The following is a 27720-nucleotide window of genomic DNA, read 5'->3' on the forward strand; positions in this document are numbered from 1 at the left end:
GGCATTATTACTTCTTTTACTGTTTCTTTAAAGGTTCTATGCAATCCAATTGCCAGGGAAAGAAGCCACAAGGTTGTCATCTCATCACTAGGGAATCCATTCATGGCATTAAGAACTGAGAAATAACACTAATTTGAATAAAAGTTGCATGAATGCCAAGAAAAAAGAGCTGGACTGATTAGTCAGTCTACATAACTGTCATGGTGTTCAATGAAGGAGCCTGATAAACAACTGTATATACCACATATTTTGTGGGAATAATACTGGGCAATTAATGGTAAATTACAACATGTCACAAAAATCCACAAATGATTGAGGTAGTGAAAGCATGAGAAATATCTATTTTCCATCTTCAGAAGAAAACCCAGTGATTTTCTACCTTGGATTATCATCAACAGCACATTTGTGTTGTCTTTAATTAATGCAAATTTCAGATGAGAAAATCAGTGGATGTAAATGTCAGGGCTTTATTCAACTCACAATATGAGAATAAATCATGAATGCATAGCAGAGAACCTGTAACTTAAGAAGGTAAAGTGAAACTGTACTGAAAAGAGCCAAAGAATGAAGCATGATGGCTGGTGCTCACAGCACAACAGACACAAAGCTTTGGCTCTGGTGAGCTTGAAAATCTAATCAGTCAATTAAGGTTGGATGACACCTTAGTCACATATTTCTTGAGGCTCTACTTTGTCTTCTGTAAATAATGAAAGATCATAATTTCACCTTTACTGCTGTGACAAAAATGTCTATTACTCTCATGCCTGTTGAACACTTCTACTGATGTAAGACTTACCTCGCAGTGTCCCTGAAATAGATCCATGGCTATTCACAGCTGTGCAGGTATACACGCTGGAACTGGCAGCAGCCAAATTGGTGATGGTAAGAGCGCCCTCTGGGGTTAAAGTATGGTCCGGCACCGAGGAATCTGGCAAGACTGTATCATCCCTCCTCCAGATAATAGTTGGTGCTGGCATACCCTTTGTATCACACTGCAGGGAGACACTTGTGTCTGATGGTATGGCCTGTACTGAGGTTATGGCGGGGACACCTGCAAGAGTACATTCATTATAAGTTCTTCATCACTGTGTTCAGAATTATTTATCCAGAAACAGGGGTATCTCTCCCATACTTTGTGCCACCATATTGCGTGACAGAACCTACACTGTACATGATGTAAACTTTATGTGCAATTTCATCAAATATGAAAACAAGCAGGTATGAATGACTTTACGATCTCTGTACAAAGAACTTCATTGTGTGAATCATTTCATTTTGCAGGGCATTCTGATGCATATCTAAGTCTAACTATAACAGTGGGGCATTTCATGAAGCGTTTTGGTCGGATATTTCTCTGAATAGCTGTTATAAGCTTTTAAAGTCCTCGCATCTGATTGGCTGAGAGCAAATTTGTCTGTCAAATATGTCAGACAAAAGGCTTCATGAAATGCCTAATGCTTCATGAAATGCCTCCTAGGTTTCTACTAACAGTGAACACTTGCGTGACACAAATAATCTGTGTGCAACTGATTGACAAATTGCCCTACATCGACGTAAATGAGCACTGAATTGATCAGTGTTTAGTAGTAGCCATGATAAAAAATTATGGGCGTACATACCCGAGCAGGATTCGAACCTACGACCTCCTGATCACCGGACAGGCGTCATCTCCACTAGACCACCGAGCTTTCGCCCGAAAGCAAGTGTTGGTTCTAATCCTTATAGCATGCAGCGGGTACTGCTTTGTTATTCAAATTCATGAATTTCTTCCGTCGAGATGTTTTCATTGCAACTGATTGACAAATTGGCCTACATCGACGTAAATAAGCACTGAATTGATCAGTGTTTAGTAGTAGCCATGATAAACGTCGATGTAGGGCAATTTGTCAATCAGTTGCAATGAAAACATCTCGACGGAAGAAATTCATGAATTTGAATAATCTGTGTGTTAAAAGGAAAATGAAAACTTAATATCGTCGTGCCTTATGCCAAAAGGGCCTTAACACCATAGACTTTGTACACTATTAGTGCCCTTTTGGCATGAGGCCGACGATATCATCAGCTGAGAATCAAGAAGGGTGTTATTGCGCTCTAAGATTTGAGTGTAAATAATAATCAAACAATTGATTCGCATGAAATAAAAGCTCATTTAATCAAAAGTAAGTAGAAGATTCAGAATTGATACCATAATGTAGAGATGAAGCTCTACAATGTGACAACAATAATTCAGTACCCCTCCACCCCCCCCCCCAAAAAAAAAATGTCCTTCTGGTTCTCAGTCAATGATATGCACATGTGGATTGAGTGAAGGCAGCAATACTAGTAGTAGAACACAATTTTTTTTTTCTGTTAAATTACAAGTATACATTGCTTTGAGGTGTTCCTGACGTGAATGTTACGGGAAATATCATTCCCCTGCCTTCTGAAAAAGGTAATGTCAAGTGCTCTTTCATTATGATAGAAATGTGAAAATAGTTGAATTTCCCCTATGTTTTCTTTGCATCGTTTTTCCTCTGTCACATCACAAAGCGCTGTAGGTTCCTCATCCAGCCATGGCTACACCACAACTTCATAACATTTGAATGGATTGTCTGGTTTTCCTCAAACTTTGCTCATGTGTTGTACTAATATTGCTCCATTCCCTCCATTCACATATGATATATGTTGGTTTTATTCCCTTCATTTACCTTCCACAATGAGCTGCACTGTGGCATTGGATGTGCCAAGGAAGTTAGAGGCAGTACAGACAAAATGGCCATCATGACTGGAAACGATAGGATTGTAGACAGCCAGGAGGGCCCTGTCTCCTGCCACAGTCTCACTATACAGCCGTGGGTCACGTGGCAATGATTGTCCACTTGGCAAGAACCAACTGACTGTTGGCTTTGGCTGACCACTGAAACTGCAACTAAGGAGGACATGGCTTGATCCTTCCACTGTCTGCACAGGGGTGGTGTAAGCAGTGGCCTGTGGAGGGACTAAAATAACAAGTAAAATGTAAATGACTCATTGTGACATGGCATAAATTAGGCGAGTAAGCTTCAATACAAATGCTGGGACAATGCAATTAACCTGCTGTATTCATTCACTATGAGAACATTCTGATAATATTCACCTGCCATGTATGACATCGGAGAGAATTGCAAAATCATGTGATCAATAACTACTGGTGATATATGTGAACATTTGGAAAAATTCAAAGGCTGCATTCAACTCAAATGAACAACTTTATCGCTAACATTGAACAACACTCACCATAGCCATTATTGTATATTTATATGTAATTGATCCAAATATCTAAAACTATATGTAGAAGCAAAGCTATGACCGTCACATCCACATTTGAACCACTGTAAGCCTTCCAATTTTGTGAGATGAACTAACATTAGAACCATTTTATAATTTGCACATAACCATTTTCAAAGACGAGAATCAATTTCAAATTTTTCTTGTATTGTTCATTCAACTTTCCATTCCAGCAAATTGCATAGCTGGGCAGTTCCTAATGCATTTCTATCATTCATGATTACCTTAATGTATGTTAAATATTTGACTCCAGGCCACGTGTGTGGCTAGGATTAAAAGCTGCAAGCAGGAGTCAGCAGTCTTGTTAGTTCAAGGTATGTGAAAGAAATTAATTATCCATGCTCTCAAGCATTAAAACAATGCTACAACATACGTATGGCTTTATTTGATACTTCAGAGGTGTGCCTCAGGCAATCCACACAAGAGTCATAAAATGCCTTCAGGGAAAAACTGAAAAAAACTCAAATGGACCATTAAGTTTCTGTTTGCTTTAATAATCAGACTGCTACTCTCCCTGATGAAACTTGCGTTGATGAGGTGGGGCTCATATTTTTGTTTTTTTTATAAATACAAACTATGTCCTGGGTGTCCATGAAGTGAAAGTGGGAGTAAAGTTCCACATGATCTACGTATCTCTGATCCTTTCAATGCACATTTGATGCAGGAACAAGCTGACAGCCATGTAAGCTAACACTGTACAAGTTATGTGTATGCTCAATGTTGTACTTGTTAATCCTTTAGTCTTTTAGCCCCTGGTAGTGGAGTGTGGATATGTGTGTCTGTGTTGAATTTGACTGTGCATAAAAATGTGCTTCTTTCCTGGTTCATATCCCTGTATCACTCTACTCTTGAAGTGGATTTTTCTTTCTTTTTGAGTCTTTACATCATACTTCACTATGAAGTATTTGTCATTTCGCTATCAACAGTGGTTGTGCTAGGACCAAACCGCCACACAGCAATCAGCAAAATAGAAAATGAACTACAAATGCAATATTGATGTTATCATGGATATTAAGTAGACTATGAATTTGTCTACAACTCATCCAAAGAAGTGTGAAATTTGCTGCTCAAGTTGGTAATAAATAGAGGTTGATATAAAGGGCTATTCCAAGGGTTGACAACTGTAACCAAATTTAAATGTCACCTTGAACATCGCTCCCTTTCATGACAATGCAGCATTACCCGCAAAGCAGTCACAGGAACGGAGTGGTGGCAAAGATGGTTTTCAGCTAGATGCAGGTTGTATAAGAGTTATTTTCATGTAACTAATCATGTCGATCATGCAAACTAAAAGTGCAGCGATATCTGATGACCCTGCCAGTCATTCATCTCACTGGTATTTACTTCCCATTATGAAATACTGAGTATCAAGTTTACTTACTACCTAGTCAACAAACTGAAGTGATCTATTTTACAACATTAGACTAGTCTCTTGAATTTCCTATACATTACTACACAGATTTTGTAAAATAAGGTGGGACAAACCTGAACAAAAAAGTCAGAAGATGGCACTTTCAATTGCCAGAATTAGGGACTGTCCCTTCTAAATAGGGACAGTTGGTAAGTATGGATTTAAGTAATGTGTGACGTAAGATTCACAAGGCATATTATCACTGTCAGTTTCCTGACACTGGTCACTCAGCGAGACTGGTCAGTGCTTGAGGTGAAACTGGAAATGAAGTACATCAATATTTTTGTTTCTATGGCACATCTACTGAAGTCTTGACTAAGCCATTAAAGACACTTCCTACAGTGAAGACAGAGGGCACGCTTCAGTGAATTTAGAACTACTTGCAATTGATGACTTCAAGATATTGTATTCAAAGCACACAGACATGTGTAAATTGTCAATATGAATATAACTTTTTACTTCTGATTTTGTAGTTGTATGAAATCAAGCAAAATGACATGTGGACAAGGTTTAGTTTAAACTGTACGATTTGTTTTATATTTTTGACTTATGCTAGACTTTTCTGGCTCAAGCTTGAGTTTAACCCTATTCTGACTGGGGGGGGGGGGGGGGTCAAATTGACCCCCCTTGATATTTAACGCTACGATTCCGCAACGCGCAAAGATTTTGCTGCGTCATTTCATGACTTTTTTCATTGAAGTCTCCCGCATATTTTGAGACCAAATTTGCGATGTCTGGGTACACCGTTCTGAAGTTACATAATGTTTTGCCTGTGCATGTCGACCCGAAAACAGCTCAAATTCATGATATCGTGTGCAAATCCAATGCAAATTGTGTTTTTTTGTTAAATTGATATAAATTAGATTATTTCAACTTTCAACCATTGAAATTAATCAATTATACTGTAGATAAGCTTGAAAAAGTGCCTGCAACAAATTTTGGCAAAAAAAAAGAAGAAAACAAAAGGTCAAAAAACAATAAAATACATAAGAAATTAACAAAACAATCAAAAACAAAAGCAACTAAATTTGATTGTGCTATTTTTTTACAAGAAAATTGTTGGATGTGTCTTGAGGAACTCTGACACAATAATTTGGCAATCCTTCCGTCTTTTTAATGGAGTTATAGGTGAAAATATGAATTCATGCATAAATTTGCATAATTAATTTACTAAAAATATAAAGCCAATATTTTTCTATTGTATGACCATGTAATCTTGTAGTTGACATCCAGCTCTATCTTCAGGCAAAATTTTGTGGCGATCCCGCGATCGGCGGCCAAGATCTGAAGGAGGGGTCAAATTGACCCCCCAGTAAAAACTCGGTCTCAAATAGCCCAGTTAAAATGGGGTTAAACCTTTAAATAAAATAACCCTGTTGGGAATTCTAACATTACTGGTAAAACATACAAGTCATAAATAAGGAATATAACATGCACTCCCATTGAGAGGACATGGCCAATCAGTGTATGTAGGGCCAGACTACCCCCGTCTGTATTACTACACACTGAGGAATCTATTATGACACACCAGACTGCCTGAACAACCATCGAAGAGAAACAATGTACACTGTTTATTGCCTAATTCTTTTCTTTTGATTTACTTGCTAATCATGGAAAGAAAATATATGCTGCATTTAGAATTAAAAAACGATAGATTTCTAAAAAATTATGTGCCAGCTAACATTACATTTGTACAAATTGGCTATGTTAAAAATCTTTGCCCTAAAATTCAAAGAAGCCATGGCTATGTGAAGGGAACACAATAATGGCAGGCAAACTTTCTCTGCAAGTTGCAGTGTGTGGCTGGTTATACATCAACTGTTTATTTTGTGCTTCTTTCACAAGACTATCTACTGTTAAGCAAGAAATATTTATAGCATAAAATTTTCATGAAATGGAGCTGATGACCTTTTTCATGGCATGAAATTTTCACGAATTGCCATTAGTATTCAATGTGTATAGCGCAAATATGAACTTTTGCATGCATTTTTATTTCATTAATCTTGGCTATAGCAAAATTTGTGAAATTTAGATGAACACAATTGTTAATATTTTTTAGATATTTTTTTAAAACAGGATGTGTTGGGTGGATCTTGCTATCTTACCATTGACAGAGAGGAAGGCAGAGCCACTGATGCTGCCAGCTGTGTTTTCTGCTACACACAGGTACCAGCCCTCATCTCTCTTCACCACCTGGCTGAACTGCAGGTCACCTGACACTGCTACATAGCTCAGCTGGCCCCTTGTAGCAGGTGGATTGGTTCCTAGGCCAATCTGGTCTCCTTGGCTACCAGCTGCATCACTCAGATACCATGATATGGTGGGCGTCTCTCTGGCTGCTGCCCTACATGAGATGCTGACTGGATGAGTTTCGTTTCCCGTCGTGTTGGATGGTGAAATGCTAAACTCGGGGAAATCTGATACAAGAAAACATGCGTAGATAAATGAGCCATAAGAACACACTCTTTGTTGATGTTCTTGGAATAGTTTTGATGATCAAAGTGCATGTAAACCTCTCGTCCTTCAAATAATAAGTAGTGTACTGTTATGTTCATGTTGGTAGAGGGTGCCTGTAGCTGTAGAACAGTAATGATGATGATGAAGGTAGTAATGATGACACTGATCAATACTGCTGACAGTAACAACTACTATGACTAGCCGCAGTATCACGTAGGCTACAATCTGGTTTATCAATTTCACCCTAACACTCCCGCGGTATTTTTAGTCTTGTTTTTACAGGGGGCACATAGTGCGCCTCCCAAGATCTCGGGCATAGACTCCCTAATTGCCTCAAAATTTTGCATGATGGTTGAGGACGACCTGGGCTACAAAGCTGTATAGCTGAATCTACAAAAGTCCTTTTCTTTTATTTTATATGAATTAATTTATGCCAATTTATGCAAGAAATCATAGCTTTGGTTATTTCTCATTGAATAAAGCTATAGAGACAACAATTTTTTGGTACAAATGTCTTTTATAACTTCCTTATCAATTCTTCAAAAAAAAAAATTGGTTGTGACTTTTATTTCTTATGCATTTTACTGTTTTCCTATTTTCTTATCTATTTCTTTGATTTTTTTAAATTTTTTTGGCTGTGTATAATATGTCTATGTGCAAGAGGGTGTGTGTATGTGTGTGTGTGTTTGGTACTTGTTTTACACTATTTGACAAAGTTATGATACTTTCTAGAAAGTATTTACAAAATAAAGGAAAAGTTTCTGATTTTGTCCTTAGGTTTATACACAGTCATATGTAGAAATAGCAATTAAAGCAACATATGTTCAATTAAGGTAATCTGACACCCGCACCACAGGTCCGATTACCATAAATTTGGTTTCAAAACGTGCAGGAAGGACCACAGAAAAAAAGTTGTGGAACTTCATTTCGAAATATTCAGGCGTGAGGAAGCACTTACAGTATTGGGGTTAAAGGACACAACACAATCTTCTTGGCTACAAGATGAACTCATTGGAGTCTGACATGGAAATATCTCATCACGATATGGACAACTATGCCCCATATTCAATGGAGTATAAACCTTAGAACAAGTCAAAGATTACCCTGCATGCAAAACATGATCCAACTGATGTATTGGCTGGATCCCAAGAATGCAAATAATTGCTGTGGTGCAGGCAAATTTGGATTTAGGACAAGAGAGTGATTACCATATCCTTGTTTGCTCATGTTGCATTTGTTACAGTCTTTGAAATACAAGCCACTATTTCTCTCCTATTAGTATTCTGTGGCATGATTGCCATAATGGAACTCACCTGGGGTTGAGACAGTGGCTGAGACAAGTTTGGAGCCAGCCTGGTTGGAAACAAGACAGGTGTACTCCCCTGTGTTGGTTTCCCTCAGGTCTGATATCACCACACTGGAGTTGCTCAACAGTTCTATGTTATTTTCTGCAGAAATTCAGAGAATTGCCACATAGTGGTACAAAATTATATTTTGGGTTGATGTCATAATTAGAAAATTAACTCCCCAAAGTCATTTGATTTAAATGCCTGCTCAGAAAGAACAAATGCCTGTAAGTAAACAACCAAGGGATCAACAGCTTTAGTCCCCTCTGAAGGACTAGGCAATGAGGATAAAGTGCCTTACCTAGAGACGCAGTCCTTGCAGCCACAGTCTATTGTCTCATCTACATAGTCACAACAGATCCTCATATCTACCGTGACCAAGATGAACATTTACTTTCTGTAGATCATTAATATTTATCTTCATAGTTAAACCAAATGCCACTCAGACAAGACAAATTCAGTTGGTCAGAGTATTATATCAAGAGTCACAGTAATCTAAGCTTTCCAACTGGAACATTTCATCACTCAGCACCTAAAATGTTCACTACTCACAATGTTCACATGTAAAAAGGGGTGATATCTCCATTGCAATTGCATTCTGAAATGTGTACCTTTCAGTAAGAAACACTGTTATCAAAGAAAAGAATGACTTTATACCAAGGACAAGAGGGTTGCCATCTTTCTGCCATTGTATGGTTGGTGTTGGGTCTCCTGATGCCTGACAGTCCAGCCTGACCTCTGACCCTAGGATGACTGTGATGTCTGTGGGATGGATGATGAACTGTGGTGGAACTGTTAGAAGAAAATATATCATATGGCTTATCTTCATGATATAAAAAGAGCATGTTTCAAATTCAAAACATCTACGTAAATAAGCATGCACTGAATTGATCAGTGTTTTTACATGTAGTAGCCATGACACACAGTACCTGTTGCAAACTACAAGGATTAGAACCAGCACTTGCTGTTGGGTGGAAGTTCAGTGTTCTAGTGGATAGGATATCCGTCCGGAGATCAGGAGATTGTCAGTTCAAATCCTGCGCGAGTATGTATGCCCATGATTTCTTTTGTCATCGCTACTACTAAAACACTGATCAATTCAGTGCATGCTTAGTTACATCAATGTAGGGTAGTTGGTTCATCAGTCGCAATAAAGTGCATGTTTGTTTGCACAGGGAGGGCTGCCCTTCACACACATCACATTCATAAAGGTTCTGAAGAGCAATCAGGGAATTAGTGGAAATCAGGGAGGTTTGCATATTCTCTTGCCAAGATATGATGAGATAATGAAGTTTACAGGGAGACTTGGCACTTCTCTGTATACAATGGATATATGAGTGTGAACATGCTTATCCACATCTATGTGTGAATGCAGTAAAACTTAAAGAGAAAGTAGATATTTCCTGAATACTGTTTCTTGTTCACTATATGTCAACTGACTTTGTATGAACCACACACATTCTAACCTTTGTTTAGAGCGAATTTATAGATACTACTGAATCAATTAAACTGAATAAATATGCACGGATGTACTGTATACGCTATATATTTCGCGTGGGTTTTATTTTCGCGAATTTCGCGAGTCGGGAGCTATTCGCGAAATTAACAACACGCGAAAATATTACCTTCCAAAATGAATCCCTTGCCTTGATGATACGAACATTTCAGTACTAGTATACCATGTCACGGCTTACCGAACAGACCATACTGGCTTACGCACGTCCACGTCTACTTACGAATACTGTAGAGAGCCAATCCATTATCGCAAGGGGACCACTCGTCAGAAATCTAGCGCGATGGACTTAACCACTTCAAAAATGTTGAATTCTAACTTACTAGTTCGCAGAGTTTGGTAAGTTTTTTTCATGCAGTGTATAGTCATCATTCTTATTTGCTAGTAAGTTGAAAATTCACACTTTCTTTGCCACTTCATATTTTCTCTGGTCCCCCAATCGCGAATTTAACCACTCGCGAAAATGTGTGACAGCGGCAATTCGCGAAAATTTATGTACGCGAAAATTATAGCGTATACAGTAAATGACCTTTTCAACCCACATCACTTTGGTGTAACATTATATTTGGAGTCTGATTCCACTGGGATGTGTCTGCTTCTAAAGCAATCACTATTCATACCATGAATATGCTCTTTTAATTGTGGCCTGTTGATCTTGACCATCAAACACAAATTAACTCTGACCATCTCTGCAGATTAAGGCAAATAAATTTCCAATTTATGTTCATCACACTAATGGTAGAAAACTCACACTGTTGCCAACCTTTAATTTCTTTTCTTCTCACAGTTATATCACCACTGGATATTCCCAGATTACATTAAAATGAAAAAAAAAAACAAAAAACAAAAAAAAACCAACCCTTTTCAATTAAAATTCTGTGACCTTTGCGGTTGTACTTTGAGGTATTTTCCCCAAACTCTGTGGTGCATCTCCATCTTATGTAACATACCTGGGCCAGGTACAAAGAGAATTATTGAGCTGTTTCTTAGATCGTGACAATGAGGTGTTGGATGGATGGATGGCCAGACAACCAAAAAATCTTTTATATCCTTTAAGGATTGAGACATAAAAAGACATGAGCTCCAAAAAAGGAGACAGATAAAAAAATCCTACAAAAAGATAACTGAAGGAAAAGATCTACCGTATACTGTGAAGTATGCTGATGCTGTTTTCGTCCCAAAGGTATTTTCTGCACTGCAAGTGTACATCCCCTCTTGAGATTCCTCCACATTATTGATGCGGAGATCACCATTCCCAAGGACCTCATACTTGAAGTCCGTACTAAGGGACTGCCCCCTGAAGAGCCAGGATATGACTGGTGTGGGTGTGGCTGCAGCTCGGCATTGGAAGCGAGTAATGTCGCCCTCTATAGCTGTCTGATCCATGGGAGACATGGTAATCACTGGAGAACCTTTGATAAGTAAGATGGAGAGTAAATGTTATTTTTATACTTTAATGACCCATTACACCAGTCTGAATTACACCAGTGAGTGTGATACTGTATGTGACAATATTTGGATCTGACTTAACCAGGACTTCTTTCATTTAAAAATAAACTTTTTGATTTCAAAGAAGTGTGTTTGTTCCTTTTTCTCAGGAGTGTTTGAAGAAAGCTCAATGTGGCCTCTGAACACATGATGAAATCAGAACAAACATGTAGCTTAACTTACCACGTGTACATGATTCAAGTTCATAAGATATATAATCCACATGGCCAATCTTGGATGCACAATTACACTTGTAATTTTTTTTTAAATTCTTTACACAGCCTGCAATTAGAAGGATGCGTACATTACAGACTAGATTTCCAGAAATGACTATATCACACTACACACGATAAGTTAAGACTCTTTTCCTAATTTCTTTGTCTAAGAAGTACTATTGCTCAAGCACAGGTTTTTCCTTTCCCTTTTCCTTCCATATCCCTCATCTATTCCATGTTTTGCATGCAAATAACGTGAAAACATAGATGATGGGTTTTGTTATACAGTATGCGGGTATTGAGATTTGCCAATTCAAGATATCCCATGCAGGGTACTGCCTCAATTAACAACCCAGTTATCATGAAATAAGGAAGTATATACATTATGCAACTATGAATGAAAGAAAATAAGTAAAAATGATAGCATAATTCCATGCATACAATATAAGCTCATCAAAATGATATTTAATGAAAATACTCAATAGGCGCTGTCAGACATGCAAAAGATTGAGAAGATTATGATCGTCATCTTTAAGATGTCAGAGTTTTGCTAGTGTGACTGCAAATGTCCCTCAAAACTCCAAGCGAAACTTCTCACTCCAACTAGGGACGTTTCCCCCATTTCCGCCAAACTTCTTGATCTTTTGCCAGTATGACCACTAGAAACTGAAACTTTGCCATCTTTGTCACATGACCCAGTCCACCAGTCCACTGTTTTCGGACAGCGACTCAGAAGCGCATGGCTACTGTAATGTACAGCTAGTGTCCATTGTTAAGTCATAATTACTAGTCATCAGAATGCGTATTCTCTCTTCTTCCTTGTGCACGCACACTAGTGTGACTAAAGACTTCACAATCTTAGACTTATTGATCTCTTGCCAGTCTGACCTCCCTTAATGTGTCTCGATGACAATTTACCTAGAAATGTTGTTGTGGAAATTATGTTGACACTGAAACGTATCTAAAATTTCAACAAGAAATTGCTGAAGCTTACTTCGTACAACAAGGTTTGCTCTCCTTGACGTTGATGTTACTGTGTTAGCAGCTGAACAGACATAGGTCCCTGCATGCCTTATTTCCACACCATGTACCACAAGAGAACCATTGGAGAGAACCTCAACTGTAAAGCGCTCTCCATCAGAGGACGTGACAACACCTGCAAGATAATGTCACATGAGAAAGGGAAAGTGAGGGTATAGCCGTAAAAAACTACAAATCAGTGACAATTATCTAACTACTGCAATATACCAAGGCTCAGCGTAAAATAACGAGGTGCGATTGTGACAGGACAATTAAGATTTGACATAGCAGGTGAACTTAAGGGTATATTTCAGTTTGAGATAGATTTGAATGATATTACCATGTTCATCTGACATGTATGAAAATGGCTTTTTAACATAAAATTGAAGATAAGCAGCAGTGTGTCATCATAAACATTTTTTTTTGTATTAAACGTCTTACCCAGATCGGGTAATGGAGTAGTCCATGTGATGTCAGGAGCTGGCACTCCATCAGCAGCACACTGCAGCAGGACTGTCTCCCCCTCCTCCACAATGGTGTCTTCTGGCACTACAGTTATGTTTGGTTCCACTGAAATAATCAACAACAAAGCCATATTTTCCACTTACAAATAAGACAGTCACAATGTATATATCTTACTGCAATATGTAACATTCTTTATGCAGCAACATGTACACTACTGAAAGACTAACTAGAAAGTTGCTCTGCCTGGAACTGCACTGAAGATGTTACAGACATACATCAGTTTTTCAAAGAGAAATAGTTTGAAGGAAATAACTAACTCAAGGGATTAATTAAGTTCTGCATTCAGTAGTCATGCCAATATCCCTCTGATGATGATTCTACCAACATGTTAGCTGAAACACAGACATGAATTAGTGAGATTCCAATGGCAGTAAAGAGACACACACACATTTGAAGTTCAAATATGATCAATATGGCTCTTTGAAGTGTTTTCTCTTTAGATTCTATAACTCTTTTCTATTCCATATCCAGTGTTTCTTCTTGATGCTGTTTCAAATTTAATTGATGACTGAAATTAATGTCATAGGCTGAGAATTCTCAAAATAGCCAAAATGTGCATCATTGCCCACTCATCACTGTTCCTGCCTTTGTTCATCTTCCATGTTCAATATCATCTACAAAGTAGAATTTAGTCACCAATCTTCTGAATGAACACTTCATGAAGAACACTATGTTGTTGTTGTTTTTTTTCAAATAAATCACCTGCTCCCAAGCAAGGAGGAGGTCTTTGTCAGTGACTTGTACTCACCTTGGACTACCAGCTGCACCCTGGTGGACACTGATGTCAATGAGTTGCTTGCAGAGCAAATGTAGAAACCACTGTCATCAATGTGAAGACTGGTAATTCTCAACCAACCAGCTGCTGGCTCTTGGATACGGTTCATTGGTAGACTGCCTCCTTCCTTCATGGGAAGATCACAGGCACTTCAATGTACATCATAGCATATTGTCATATGACAAGCTGCAAAGAACTTTATTACTGTGAGGTATCAATGACAGACAAGCCTTTATCAAAATGAACAGCACCTATTCAGAATCTGCAGAATGAGACACGAGTCCACAGGAATTGTTTTCAGTGATTATTATTGCATAATATTAACAAGGATGATCATTGATTGTAGCAAGGTCTCCAGACACGAGTGTTAATCATGGTCCACATGAGTAGTGGCCCTGTCAGATCTCAAATGGTGTACAGATTGCTTGGGAATACAATGTATAATAATTTCACTTGACAAACTCACATTCACAAGCTTTCTAGGAACCTAACGTTCTGTGCATTGAGATCATAGAAATGAAATATGACGATACTGTAGATCTGAATAAACAGTGCAACAATTCCGTATGAAAAATCATGATATAAAGATAGACTTCATAGAAAAAACAAAACAACCCAAGATGAAAGAGATGGTATAAATGTACCTTGGTCCATTTGATTGCAGGAGTTGGGTTTCCTGTAGCCCCACAAGGGAATGTCACTCTCCCTTCCACAGTCTCTGTTTGATCCGATGGCAAGGTGGTGAAAATGATCTGTTGGGAAGGGTCCCCCACTGTGAGCAATGCTGAGGCTGTATTCTCTCCCCACGTATTAGAGGCACGACAGGTGTAGTAACCACTGTCTGTCTGCTGTGTGTTGGTGATTGTAAGTCTGCTCACTGTGGCTGTGAACCGCCCTGCAGTCTATAGGGACACCAAACAGCCATGCGATGTAAGTCCAAATCACTCTTATTGGGTAATCAAAACTGTCGGTAGATAACTGTACATTGATTCCTATGTATTTCAACAGGAGAGAGTAAATAATTGTTAGACACTGTGATACAGAGAAAGTATCTTCTAAAAAGAAGAATAACTAGAGAAGCACTCTGAGAGCGCAGACCTCCACCAAGCTACTCATTTTCGGTGCTTTTCCATTTGCGCTTTGTCTCTGTGTTATAATTCATCTTATGTTTGTTATGTTGGATCAAATTTGTTTTCTGTTCGCCTATGTACACATGTCTGAATTGCCACATAAAATAATAATATAGTTTTTTCCAGTTCTAAACATTGTTTTGTGTTTTTTTACAGGGGGTTCTGGTGTCCTTGTATTAAATATATGAATTGTCACCCTTGTGATTATGCACTGGGTTTGGTGACAAATTTGACCATGTGTTTTGAAGAAGAAAATATGTTGGTCCCCCATTTGAACCCCCTCCCCCCCCCCCCCCCCCTCATCCTGGATCTGCCATGAACAAGGTAGAAGCTACTGTATAGTCACCAATCTGTACTAGCTCAGAGCACTAACGTTGCTTATCTCTTCTGATTCTACATAGATCAGTAAAGATTTCTTAAATTTGGGGGCTTTGCCTCCCCCATCAATTATTTCCCTTGAAGCCCCCATAAGCGGAATGGTGCCCATTTGTACATATACATATTCTATTACCATACAAAAATTCCTATCAAATTTGGTAAAAATCTGACCATGTGTTTTCTGGAAGTACATGAAAATGTGATGATTGGCATCAATTTGGTCTCCCTTACTCCCCCCCTCCAGCTCATCCCCAATCTACCGAAAACAAACTTCAAACTACAGCAGTCAGTAATCTAAATAACACAAAGCACTACCTTAGCTTATCACTTGCAGTTTGAGAGAAGATTTTTAATGATTCCTTAATTTGGGGGTTTGTCTACCCCCTCTCCCCCTTCCCCCCTCTCCCTCCCCCTCCCCCCTCCCCCAGGCATTTTGCTCCAGGGGCCCCAGGAGGAAAATAGTTGCCTAAATTTGTACAAATATATTCTATCACTGAAGCGATAATACCTGCCAAGTTTGGTGAACATTTGACTTTGCGTTCTCAAGAAGAAGATGAAAATGTACAATTTAGGCCCAATGTGGACACCGCCCCCCAGGGCTCCCAGAGGTGCACCCCTGGATCCGCCATGAACAAACTTGAAATTATAGTCATCAATGTACTTACTCATGGTATTAACTTAGCTCTATCACTTCTGTTTCTAGAGAAGACTTTCAAAAATTCCTTTTTTTTTTTGGGGGGGGGGGGGGGGGGGGGGGGGGGAAGAGGGTTTGGGCCCCCCTGGGGCCACCCAGGGGGTGTATGGTGCCCATTTGAACAAAATGAGATCCTATTCCCTAGAGATGCTACCTGCCAAGTTTTATGAAAATACATCATGGTGTTTTCAAAAAGAAGACGAAAATGTACAATTTAGGCCCCCATTTGGACACTGCATAGATTTAACTTAGCTCTATCACTTCTGGGGCCATATTCTGAGGGCTTAATTAAGGTGTAATTAGCACTTAATTACCAAATTGGTATTCTGACAGCTCAATTAAGTAGGGGATTTATCAACTACCATGACAACAAGCGTTTTGGCGAGAAAGTATTACGCACTTGTGCGTACGCGCGTGTACTTCTAAGAGGACTTAATTACAGAGTTAATTACAAACTGGTATTCTGAGCGTGTAATTAACTTAATGATACCAAAGAGTGTTATTAACCAGGGCTCGACACTAACGGTGGCCCGGTGGCCCGGGGCTTCCAAAAACGCACGTCGGGCCACCAAAATTTCAGAAATGAAGCATTTGGTGGCCTGATCGGGCCACAAAATAAGGTCGGATGTTTGCCTTTGGGCCACCAAAAATAAAAGTTAGTGTGGAGCCCTGTATTAACTACTCCGATTTAAAGATTCCTTAATTTTGGAGGGTTTCGGCCCCCCTGGGGTCCCCCAGGGAAGGCATGGTGCTCATGTGAACAAATTGAGATTCTATTTCCTTAGAAATGCTACCTGCCAAGTTTGGTGAAAATCCACTTTGGAGTTTTTACAAAGATTGTAAAAAGCTCACGCATGATGGATGACGCACAACTGACGCCGGACAATGTGTGACCACAATACCTGATTTGAGCTAAAAAGTTGATGTGGCAACTCAAAAAATGATGTGAAGGGGGATACTAAACACAAAATTTTTGATATCTTTATCAGCAATTTAAAAAATAATCAATAGCATGAAAATTGATGCAGCATCAAATCGGATATGCTGAGGGCAAGAAAACATTTTCTTCTTTTACTTCAGAGACCTCCTAATGACCTTTAGCTGCATTCTTTGTCTGCATTTGTATCTCCTTCACATGGGAAAGTCACTGTAACTTGACCTGATTCAAGACACCCAATGTAGACTCACAGTAATAACATTGCCTTCTGGGTTGAGCCAGTCCATGGTGGATGCAGGGCTGCCATTGGCCTCACAACTGAATGTAGCAGTCCCTCCCAGGATGACAGTTACAGGCACAGGGGTGGTGAAAAAACCTGGTCGTCCTACAGAAGTGTTGAGAGGGGAAGTGCTTCCATAATGGTTAACATCACTGGTCACCAATAGCTGGTAGAATATGCACATTCACTCTTTACACAACACTTGACTTGACCGCTTCAGAGAGGGGAAAAATATTACCCTTAACATATGTCCGTAACAAGTCAATGGAATGTCTATCTCTCATGAAAAATGAAATCTTGTGGAATCATCAGTACATTTCCTTTATAACATTGCCCATACATTACATCATGAAATATAGTCATCTTATCCAGCTGTGGTGGCACAAAAATTCATAACTTTTGATGTGATTGTGTGATTTTCCTAAATTTTCACTTATTGTTTTACTATTGTTGCCTTCACTCAATACATACAGTGTGTATGTATATTTTGGTTTTGGTGTCCTTTAATGTCTAAAAAAGACAGATAAATCAAAAGAAAAAAATCACCCCTCTGGTTGAGTGGGTCCACTATACTCAAATGAACAGAGAATATTGTCACTGCATTTTCATATGACTTACCAATGAGACTAATAGTAGCAGGCTGGCTGTATCTTGTCAATCCAACAAGTAGACTGTTGGTGGCTAAGCATCTAACCTGTCCACCATGCTGGTGGTTGAGTGTGTCAATCTGTAATGAACTTGACGTGATGGAGCCAGACTCTGTTGTTGTGATGACATCAGCTGCACCTACATCCTCTCCATTTATCTGCCACATTATGGTTGCCATGGGAATGCTGACTACAGAGCAATGCAGCATCAAGGCTGAGCCAAGATTCTGAGTAACACTTACTGGGCTTGACAAAAATGAAATGCCAAGACCTGATACCAGAGAGACAACAGATGTATAAAATAAGTAAAAACTCATGCAACTGATTTTCAGCAATTCCTAGACTTCAAATTCTATCCTAGCCAAAAGCTCTTTGGTACGAAAGAGAAGAAGCACAGTACAGAATGTAATTGTTTCAAACTATTTCAATGGCTGAAGTTTGAACATGTATAGTGGAGTCTCAAATATATCTTCTGTGAAGAATCACAATGGTTATCCAAGTTCACGAAGGTTAACAAGGACATGTGACTTCTATGTGGCTACATTAATTGGTCCACAAAGAAAAAGAAAACAACCTAAAAAAGCTTTAAAAATTGAACTGAACCCTTTCACAGTTAATACACCTCTATACAGGTAATTTTATGTAGATTATAATAGGCACTCTGCTGCGACACCATCACATTTCCCGCATGCTGAAACCCATCTGTATTGGGTATCTTCAGGAATGAAATCACATGATATCTACTAATGTCACTGCCAAAGTTGTCACGAGATTGTCAAGCGATTCTTTCTTTTAGTAAAACCTGTCATTATGCAAATCTTGACCACATCTTCACTTTCATTTCCTCCCACTTCCCTCCCATAGAGGAATGAACATAAGGCTGCAAGAATGGTGCCTTCTTACTGACTAATATGAGCTATTCTATGATACATATTTAAAATATGGTAACTAGTTTGTTAGCAGTTACATAAGGTGCACTTCTACAGCTCACATTCATACTTTATGACATACACGTATAAGAATACTTTACTGTAGTTTTGACCACTTCATACTTGCTAATGCCAGTTTGACATCAGGACTTTCAAGGCTCTCCACCCCACTCTCCACTCGACAACGATAGATGCCCAGTAACTCCTGAGTGACTCTTTCGATGTACAGTGTGCCATTAGAGAATACAGCTAGCCCGTCTTCCCCCATGACTGCCTCGTTGTCATGTACCCAAGAGTATGTTGGCTCTGGGCTACCAATGTTTGCCCTGGCTGTGCAATGCCACCAGAGGCCTTGGTTCAGGAGTACAGCTTGGTCTGATGGTGTGAGGGTGAACTGGAGTAGTCCACATGCTGGGTAAAGTTAAAGATGGTCATGCTTTAATGTGTCAAAGTTTTACATTACAAGCTTCTATGTATTTACGTGAAGTTAGTCTGAATCTTACGTTTTATCAAGAATCAGATTATGCAATCTTTATCAGACATGCATGTTCATTCATAACCCTTTTACAATACACACACAAATAATAATTGCATTGACACGAATATCTGATTCAAGAATTCATAAACATGATACATATCTTTCTGTTACCATCACACCACACATTTCATGAACAGATTAATAAACATTTTTTGAAAGGCTTTCAACATGAGTTGAATGAAAAAACAAAGCAAAACAAAAATTTGTTGCATAAATAGGGTACAAAGACCATATCTTTTGGTCTTCACCATAATTTCCTCTCCAGGCGAAATGACCTTCCATGCTTTAATACAGTAGCATTATGTGAAAAATGCACTGCCATGGTTTAGGATAAACAACTAGGTTTCATACTATATCATTTAAAGCATGGACTTTTTCAATGGTTTTGATACCATGTTCTTTACTTCAGAAAAAAAGATAACATAATCAGAGATAATTTTGAGAATGCATACAGTGTACTGGGATGAACTGAAATACTTTTTTCCTACCAGACACTTACAGACACTGATAAAACAGTGACGACAAATTCTCATAGATTTTACACTTTACACAATACTCACTTACCTTCTGTTAACAGCAGCAAGAACAGAAACAACTTGACTTCTGTCGCCATCCTTACATGTGGATCTACATGTAAATGTGATTATCAACTGCATGTAGATCTACATACAATATGAACACCCCGTCAAGGTATGCCTTGTGAATGTGATCCCATCTAAAGTCCAGGAGACCTGTGGAAGGATAACCAGTTTAACGTTAGATTACTGTAAAAGTGGAAATTTTTGTGCATTTCGCAAAACTGGCATTTAGCACAAAAACAACTGTTTACAGCACACAAATATTTCTTTATCATGATAGGAGAGTAGATCGTATCACCGGACGCTTTATTTTCGTGGCTTTGAATTCCGTACTCTGGGGATGAAATTTCGGCTAAAAGTAACACCACTTATTCACAGACTCCTGGAAATTACGAATTCAGCCAACTTTTATGTCAATTGTTCGCTCCAGTTTTTAGAAAATATGCTTCAAACATACCCCTCGAAAAAAAAGTTGTCTTTTTGCGCAGGGCAAAATTGCATTGTAATTCCGGACATGCTGTTCATAATTTAAATGGAATAATCGACCTCATTTCGCATCTTGTCCTTGCACCAGAATCGCAATTCATGTACAGGATTCACCATACACATTCCTATCCAGCGGACAACAAAGAAAAAATCTGCAAATGATGCTCAAATTTCTTATTTTACGGTAAAATGTCTGACATGAACATTTCCAACAGTTCACGCGATAAAATCATGTGAAAAATTGATGTCTTCTTCTAAACTACCAGGTAGCATTTTTCGCATTTTTGTGTCACATTTTTCGCGATTTTGGTCCATACAGCTGTACAACGCTCTGTGTGAGTTTAGTCTATGAAGTCCTGCGTGTATTGAATGTCATCAGTACGCGGAAATGTGCGTGTCCGGAATTACCATGCTGTCTGGTAATACCATACCTGTATATCTATAGACTATACATTGCTTACGACGTTCCAATAAATTAGACACTATATCCAACGTTAGATGTTAACTTCCAACATTAATCACTGTGCTGAGTTTGCGAAATTAAAAATGTGACACCTTTTACAGCACTATGGAATGTACGGTTTGTACATGTAACAGTAAAAACACACAGATTATAGGACAACAAAGTAATGAGATATGTGACATATTCTATCCAGATTGACAATTCATGGGTGCATAATTGCATGGACAATGGTCCGTACACGCTACGTGACTGGGCCGTGGCATCGACATCTCTTCCTGCACATCAAACCACCACTACAACTTTAGAATCTACAGACTGACTTTCGATCTTGCTGATAAAGCTGGTCTGCACCACCAAGACTGCAAGACAAGAGTATTCCAAACGCATTCATCAGACTGCCAAGTAAACTTACGTTAGGCCTAGGCTACTGCTGAACTACGATGATCAACGAATCAGATGGACATTTACAGAAGTCTGTGGACGTCGGACCATCCTGTAGTATGCAGCTGCGCTGCTGCCAAGGCCAAGGCTAGTTCGGGACAGCAGATAGTGCTATATAGGGGATATGCGGTGCTGCACAAGAAGCTAGCTGGAAACAAAGATATTTTTCTCCTCACCACCTGTCTACTCATAATCTCTTTGGTTGGGCATGAGTATATATGACTGTGGCATAACGCAGTACACTGATCTTTGGTGCAAGTAGCTAGTAGGGATTCTAATACAGCAACGGGAGATTTACATTGCTCGTACCTTGCAACTACGGACGCTACGATTTGGTTATGATAGCCTCGCTTCAAGACGATTGCTACGCGACGCGATTGCACGGACAGTTTTTTTTTTTTCTCAAAGTCGGGTGAGATAGTATTCTATGGGGCTTCAGATTTTCAGCGATGTTTTTTTTTTCATGTTTTGTTTAGTGTTTTTCTTTTATGATGATTTTTTTCCACCTCAACCAATACTATACCATCCCTTTCAAGTTAGTGTTGTGATAGTTTTTTTTTTTTTTTTTTTTTTTGGGGGGGGGGAGGGCTATATAATGTGAAACAGTGAAACCTTTTTTGAAATGTGGAAGAGCATATAATTCTAAGTGGAATTCAAAGTTTATTTGATTGATGAAAATTGGTTTTGAAATGGCTGAGAGATCCAAAACAAAGCGATCATCCTATAATGCAAGGTGGAATCCACATTTTATTAGGATCGCTTTGTTTTACTTTGTTTTGGATATATCAACCACTTCAAAACTGATTTTCATCAAATAAACTTTGAATTCCCCTCAGAATTGTATACCCTTCAAAAATTTCATAAAGTGGCTTCTTAAGTATATCGGTATTGCCCCCCCCCCCCCCCCCCCAATTTTTGTCACCCGGAAGTGGCACCGGAAAAAAAAAAAAACATGGAAAATTGCGGGTATATAAGTTTTTTTTTTTTTTTTTTTTTTTTTTTTTTTTTTTTTGCTTTGCTTTGCTTTGCTTTCTTGGCAGGTGATGAAACCCGGAAGTTGCCCAAACAAACAAACAAAATGAAACAAAAACACTGGGCATCTCACATTTCTAAACGTGACACTGGCCGGCCCTGTCTACTATAGGGCAAACTTGTTTCCATAATTTATTACGTACGTTTGTAATCATTTTAATTGTTGTTGTTTTTTTTTAACTTACATACCCCAATGGGGTGATTAAGTTATTCCCAAAAAAAATAAAATCGAGTGAAAATATTCACTCCTAAAAGAGTGAATACAAAAAAAAGAGTGAATTTAGAGTGAAATTGGAGTGAATTTTGAGTGAAAATGTTCATTTTCACTCGTTTTAGAGTGACCTCAGGGATCACTCCAAAATCTTCGAGTGATCCCTGAGGTCACTCCAAAATGAGTGAAAATCTAACACCGATCAAACTTCAATAGAGGACCACACCCACAGGTGTAGAAAATGTATTGTGACGGTGTTAAAAAGTGTTCACCTGGCACTTCGTGGTGTTAATTTGACACTGTGGCTGGTGATATTTTTGACACTGCGCTAGAATTAATTCAATATAATGACACCACATGGTGTTGATTTGATATTGGTGGTGTTAAGTTCAATGGTATTATAACACGCGTCCAGCTTCAATAGGGGACCACACCAACTGGTGTTACTGTGGTGTAAATGTGTTTACACATTTTTCCAAAAATCAAGTGCTTTATCGGAAAGATCTAATCGTCTTGTTGAAGTTCAAAATTACAAGAAGTGCAGTAACTAAGAAACTATTCAAAAAACAATTTTAAATTTTGAAATAACACCCGAAGGTGTTCATCATTCTAATAGCATGAATGAGCACCGGAAATTTAACACCAGCTCGGTGTTTCATATCTAAAGGCCGTGTCACACCTTTCCGGGCAAGCCTTGCGTGCGACTTGAACAATTTTGACTACCCGGAGGTCCCCGTACATGACAGTACCTAGCATGTATCTCGACCGTAGTCGCCCGGAGGTGCGCACGCATATATATATATTTTTTTTTAACCCGCAACCGTGTTTAGGCCCTGTCACACCTTTTCGGGCAACGCTACTCGGGCTTGTTACTTGATTTTCTAGCATACCGGACATTCCTGAGGGCGGAAAAGGATTTGAGCGAGTCAACGCATGTGTCTTACCATGGACCTACAACTTGTAGGTCCATGGTCTTACTTGCTGGACGCGTTCTACTTCAATTATACTTGCGAGTATACTGTGTGACCTTTGTACCAGTCGCGTGGGGGCTGACAACTCAGTGAAGGAATTCCTCTAATGGAATGGCTGAAATCCCACAGAATTTCATTATCTTGGCTGCATACGGGACTGCGAAGTACCTGCGTGGGAGTTGCCTGGGAAGTGCTGCCGCTAAGGGCCTGTTCTGCGTGGACCTCATACGGGCATTCCCGCGACTCACCCGGAAAAAAGTTTTGGTCATGCTCAAAACTTGGCTGCGGTTTCAGACTTGCGTGAGCACCTCCAGGCAACTACGCGCTAGATACTGTCAGGTGCGGACCAACTGCGGAGAGCTCCGGGGAGTAAATTTGTTTCCCCGCAAGTCAAGCCGCAAAACTTCCCCCGTACGGTATGACGAGGCATGAATAAAAATTGCAAACATTCTTGTTCGCCCGCTGAAAATCTTCTACGTGCTGGAAACTACCTCCTCGCCACAAGCCCGCGTAGCTTGCCCGGAACGGTGTGACACTGCACAGAAAAGAGTTCTGTGTGACACTGTCTTGACACCTGACTTTTTGCAGTGTACAGTCTCTTTGCTCACAGCTAGCTGAAGACAAAATTTCGAGCGCATGCCCAATCAAGATGCTTTATGTGATGCGCAAACAATATTTCTGGTGTGACTTCCTGGCATCACGTTTTCTCTTTTTATTTCTGTTGTCTTAAAAACAAATAAAGCCTGAGGGGGCGCGTGTCTGGTGCGCCCCTTCTGGATCCGCCACTGTACAAGGACGTGAGATCCTCGGCGAGGGTGTGGGAACTCGAGGGGTTCGATCCCCTCCCACGGTATTGCCCCCTCCCGCGGTAGGGTCTTTTCTAGAAACAGAGTAAGTCGCGTTAATTAATATCATAGAGCATTTTAAATCAAGTTTCTTATGGATATATCGTACAAAAAAAAAATCACATGCGAAGGACTATGATCATGACTTATAAAAACTATCAGTTGTACGGGCAGAGCGAGAGAGCGACGAGAAATGTATAGACTTCCACGTCTGATCAACTAGAGTTTGTATTATACGCTGTTATTGACTGGAAATAACAGAAGCCACATTTTTCATGCAATATCTTTTCAGAAACTTTTATTAATAGGGGCTTACACATTCATATGCGCGAACGACGATTGCAAGAGCTCAGAATCATCGTAAGTTTTCATTTCTCATGAACGTACGTATATAGCCGCTTTTAACAATAATCCATTATTAATGAGCCGAACTGTTGGAAATGTTCATGGTAAAGTTACTAGCATATTCAGTGGCAGATCCAGGGAGGACCGCAACCGGCGCATGCTCCCCTTTATTTTTCGTTGAAACAAAAGAAATAAAAAGAAAAAAAATGGGGGGGGGGGGAGAGGGGTGCGTGCGCCCCCCTTTAATTTTGTAAACGCGCCCCCTCTTTACGGAATTCCTGGATCCGCCCCTGATATTAAACGTGTTACTCGTTCACCATCTTTTGGCTTATTGGCTTCATAGTATATTGCCATTATCGTGTTTATATAACTGAAGTGTAGTATATAGTGGATGCTATTTGAATTTAGTTGTGTATAAGTGTAGTTTTTGTTGATGCAAGTTTGTTTGTTAATTCCACTTTATACCGAGTGTGTTTTCTTCTGGACCCCTCGGTATTACAGCCTCCAAAATAAGCTTTTGGAGGCACAGAGGCCTATAGTTTAACCAGAAACGTGAAATTTGGCAGGATATATTTGTTTTATAATTTGGAATAAAAATTTAAACAAAAGAAGGGAGAAATCGAAAAAAGTCAAGGCGAAAAGTCTTGTGGTGAATGCGATGTTGTGAAGGGACCCTACACTGACCCTTTATAGAAGAAGCAGCGCATAACGATGTCAGAACTGCTTTGTGATGTTATTCAGCGTGTTTCTACAGAACCCCAAATTCCGGGTCTATCGGATTGTATCCGATAGAGGGGGCTGTAGAAACACACCAGTAACGGTTTCTTTCCGATGCAGATTCCGATACCGATTCCGCTTAACTTAACCGTCTAATGAGGTAGTTCTTTCCGGGGCAGTTTCCAGTGTCAGCGCTGTAGAAACACGCCAGGTTCAATAATCCGATACTGACCCGGAAGACAATCACCAGTTTGACAGACATGTGTACGGTAATGTGGCCATGACTTTTATGTGCATGCATGTTGCAGCTATTTTATCTAACGTTGAATATCCACTTTTACAGTAGTTGGGTGTCTCCAAAACGTCCGAGTATCAGGTTCTAACTTTACTAGTCACAATTTGCCTCAGATTTGACAAACTTGTAAAGAAAATACTCTGAATTTTAGCATAAAGAAAAGACACACGAACAGGGGCAGGGGTGTTATTTTTACACAGTTGCGCTGTAGGCCTAATTTTAAAACCAAGGCAACTAAAAGAACACTAGATCTACATCTAGTATTAATAGTAACCGTTCTCATATAGTTAGGCCTAATACTTTTTAACGTTAGATTCGAGCAACTAGAACCTACGAGTACGACTAACTTGTTACATTCTAACGTTAATTGACAATACTAACTAACGCTAACAATACGTGTGAGATGCACATAGAATCTAGTAGGCCTAGGGGTCTATTAAAACTAGATATTCTCTACAAGACTCTAGGCCTAATACTTTTTAGTTCGGAAAAGACAAACTCTAAAGTCTAGCATTAGCAAACTAGTGTTAGGGTTTGTTTTACGAACTTTTTGTCGTTTATTCTAAAGGTTCGTTACTATAGGGTCTAGAACCTAGTTTGTTAATCCGACAAAGAATCAAATAGAAATATGGATCTTAGTAGGGCCTATAAAAATACGACGTTTCGTTAGTCCGAAAATGAAAGGAAATTCAAACATTCATTTACTGAGTATCGAAACATAATTGAAGCACATTTTGTCAATCCAAAAGTGGAAAAAGTGAGTCCACTTGGGGTGTATACAAACGTTAGAATATGTCTAGACCTAGTTAACGTTAGATTTTAGAGGCAAGGTGCCTACCTATTAAACAAACTTTACCGTACGTTAGAATTAACGCTATCTAACGTTAACCGTTAAGTTACCCGTTTTGTTAGGCATCCTAACAACAGCTGCTTCTGTTCTAAAATCTAACGTTGACTTGGAATATAACTAACAGTTCTTTAATGTTCCATAAACCCGAGTTTCTACCCGAATTAAATCCTACCTGCCCGAAGAAAGAGGTCTAACACAGTTAACACAAACAGTCAACGTTAGCCCTCACGTTTAATAGGCCTTTGTTCTAACGTTACTTTTAAATCCAATGACACACAGTCGATCCTTTTACTAGTTGTAACGTTAGGCCGTTTGTGTTTAAGACTCTGACAGTTAGACTAAAACGTGTATACTGAACGTTTTAACTTGTTAAGTTAGAGTGGTTCTCTAGGTCTAGGGCCTATAAATTTAAAGGGGCCCTGAAATTCAAATGCATGTTGATTTGTGTTGATTTAAAATACCGTCAAGTTCTCAATACTACTTTTGTGGTGAAACGGATATCTAACACGATTAACGTTAGAAACATTCTAGATTCTATTTATTTTTAACGACTTTTTCTTTTTATTGTCCAGATTAACGTTAGACTCTACTTGGGAACGCCCACAAAAAAAAAGAAAAGAAACCACCTTCCAAACTAACCCGGGTTACAAGTTCTAACGTTAGATCTACTTTTAGGTATAAAAATCAATATTATTCCTCATCTGTCAGTCATTGGTAAAGACAGTAGATCTATGTTTCTAGACGTCTACTGAAATATTTAACAAAACTAAAAAAAAAAACCTTCCAAACTAGTTCTAGATTGACTTTAATACATTTCTAATCAATATAATCAAAATAGAGCCTATAATATGGAATGTTTCTTAGAACCACCCTTATATTCCCAAAAGTGATGTTTTC

General features: G+C 39.1%; 1 protein-coding gene across 1 annotated transcript in view; it reads right to left on the bottom strand.

Annotated features, from left to right (window-relative positions):
• Positions 1-21649, bottom strand: part of LOC139720971 (contactin-5-like) — a 45905-nt gene extending 24256 nt beyond the window's left edge. Inside the window, exons 1-15 of the mRNA XM_071632301.1 lie at positions 21529-21649; positions 20154-20320; positions 19175-19462; positions 18094-18393; positions 17447-17580; positions 14701-14958; positions 14030-14183; positions 13198-13326; positions 12731-12892; positions 11176-11445; positions 9178-9312; positions 8488-8622; positions 6823-7134; positions 2688-2978; positions 797-1051 (exon numbers count right to left, since the gene is read on the bottom strand). Of these exons, the coding sequence (XP_071488402.1) occupies positions 797-1051; positions 2688-2978; positions 6823-7134; positions 8488-8622; positions 9178-9312; positions 11176-11445; positions 12731-12892; positions 13198-13326; positions 14030-14183; positions 14701-14958; positions 17447-17580; positions 18094-18393; positions 19175-19462; positions 20154-20202 (2872 nt within the window). The 5' untranslated portion in view covers positions 20203-20320; positions 21529-21649. The remainder of the gene's footprint in view (positions 1-796; positions 1052-2687; positions 2979-6822; positions 7135-8487; positions 8623-9177; positions 9313-11175; positions 11446-12730; positions 12893-13197; positions 13327-14029; positions 14184-14700; positions 14959-17446; positions 17581-18093; positions 18394-19174; positions 19463-20153; positions 20321-21528) is intronic.
• Between the last annotated feature and the right edge of the window lie 6071 nt (positions 21650-27720).

This window comes from Diadema antillarum, unplaced genomic scaffold (genome assembly GCF_040938485.1).
Source record: "Diadema antillarum isolate AM-2024a unplaced genomic scaffold, OU_Dant_1.0 scf00000136, whole genome shotgun sequence".
NCBI classification, from domain to species: domain Eukaryota; kingdom Metazoa; phylum Echinodermata; class Echinoidea; order Diadematoida; family Diadematidae; genus Diadema; species Diadema antillarum.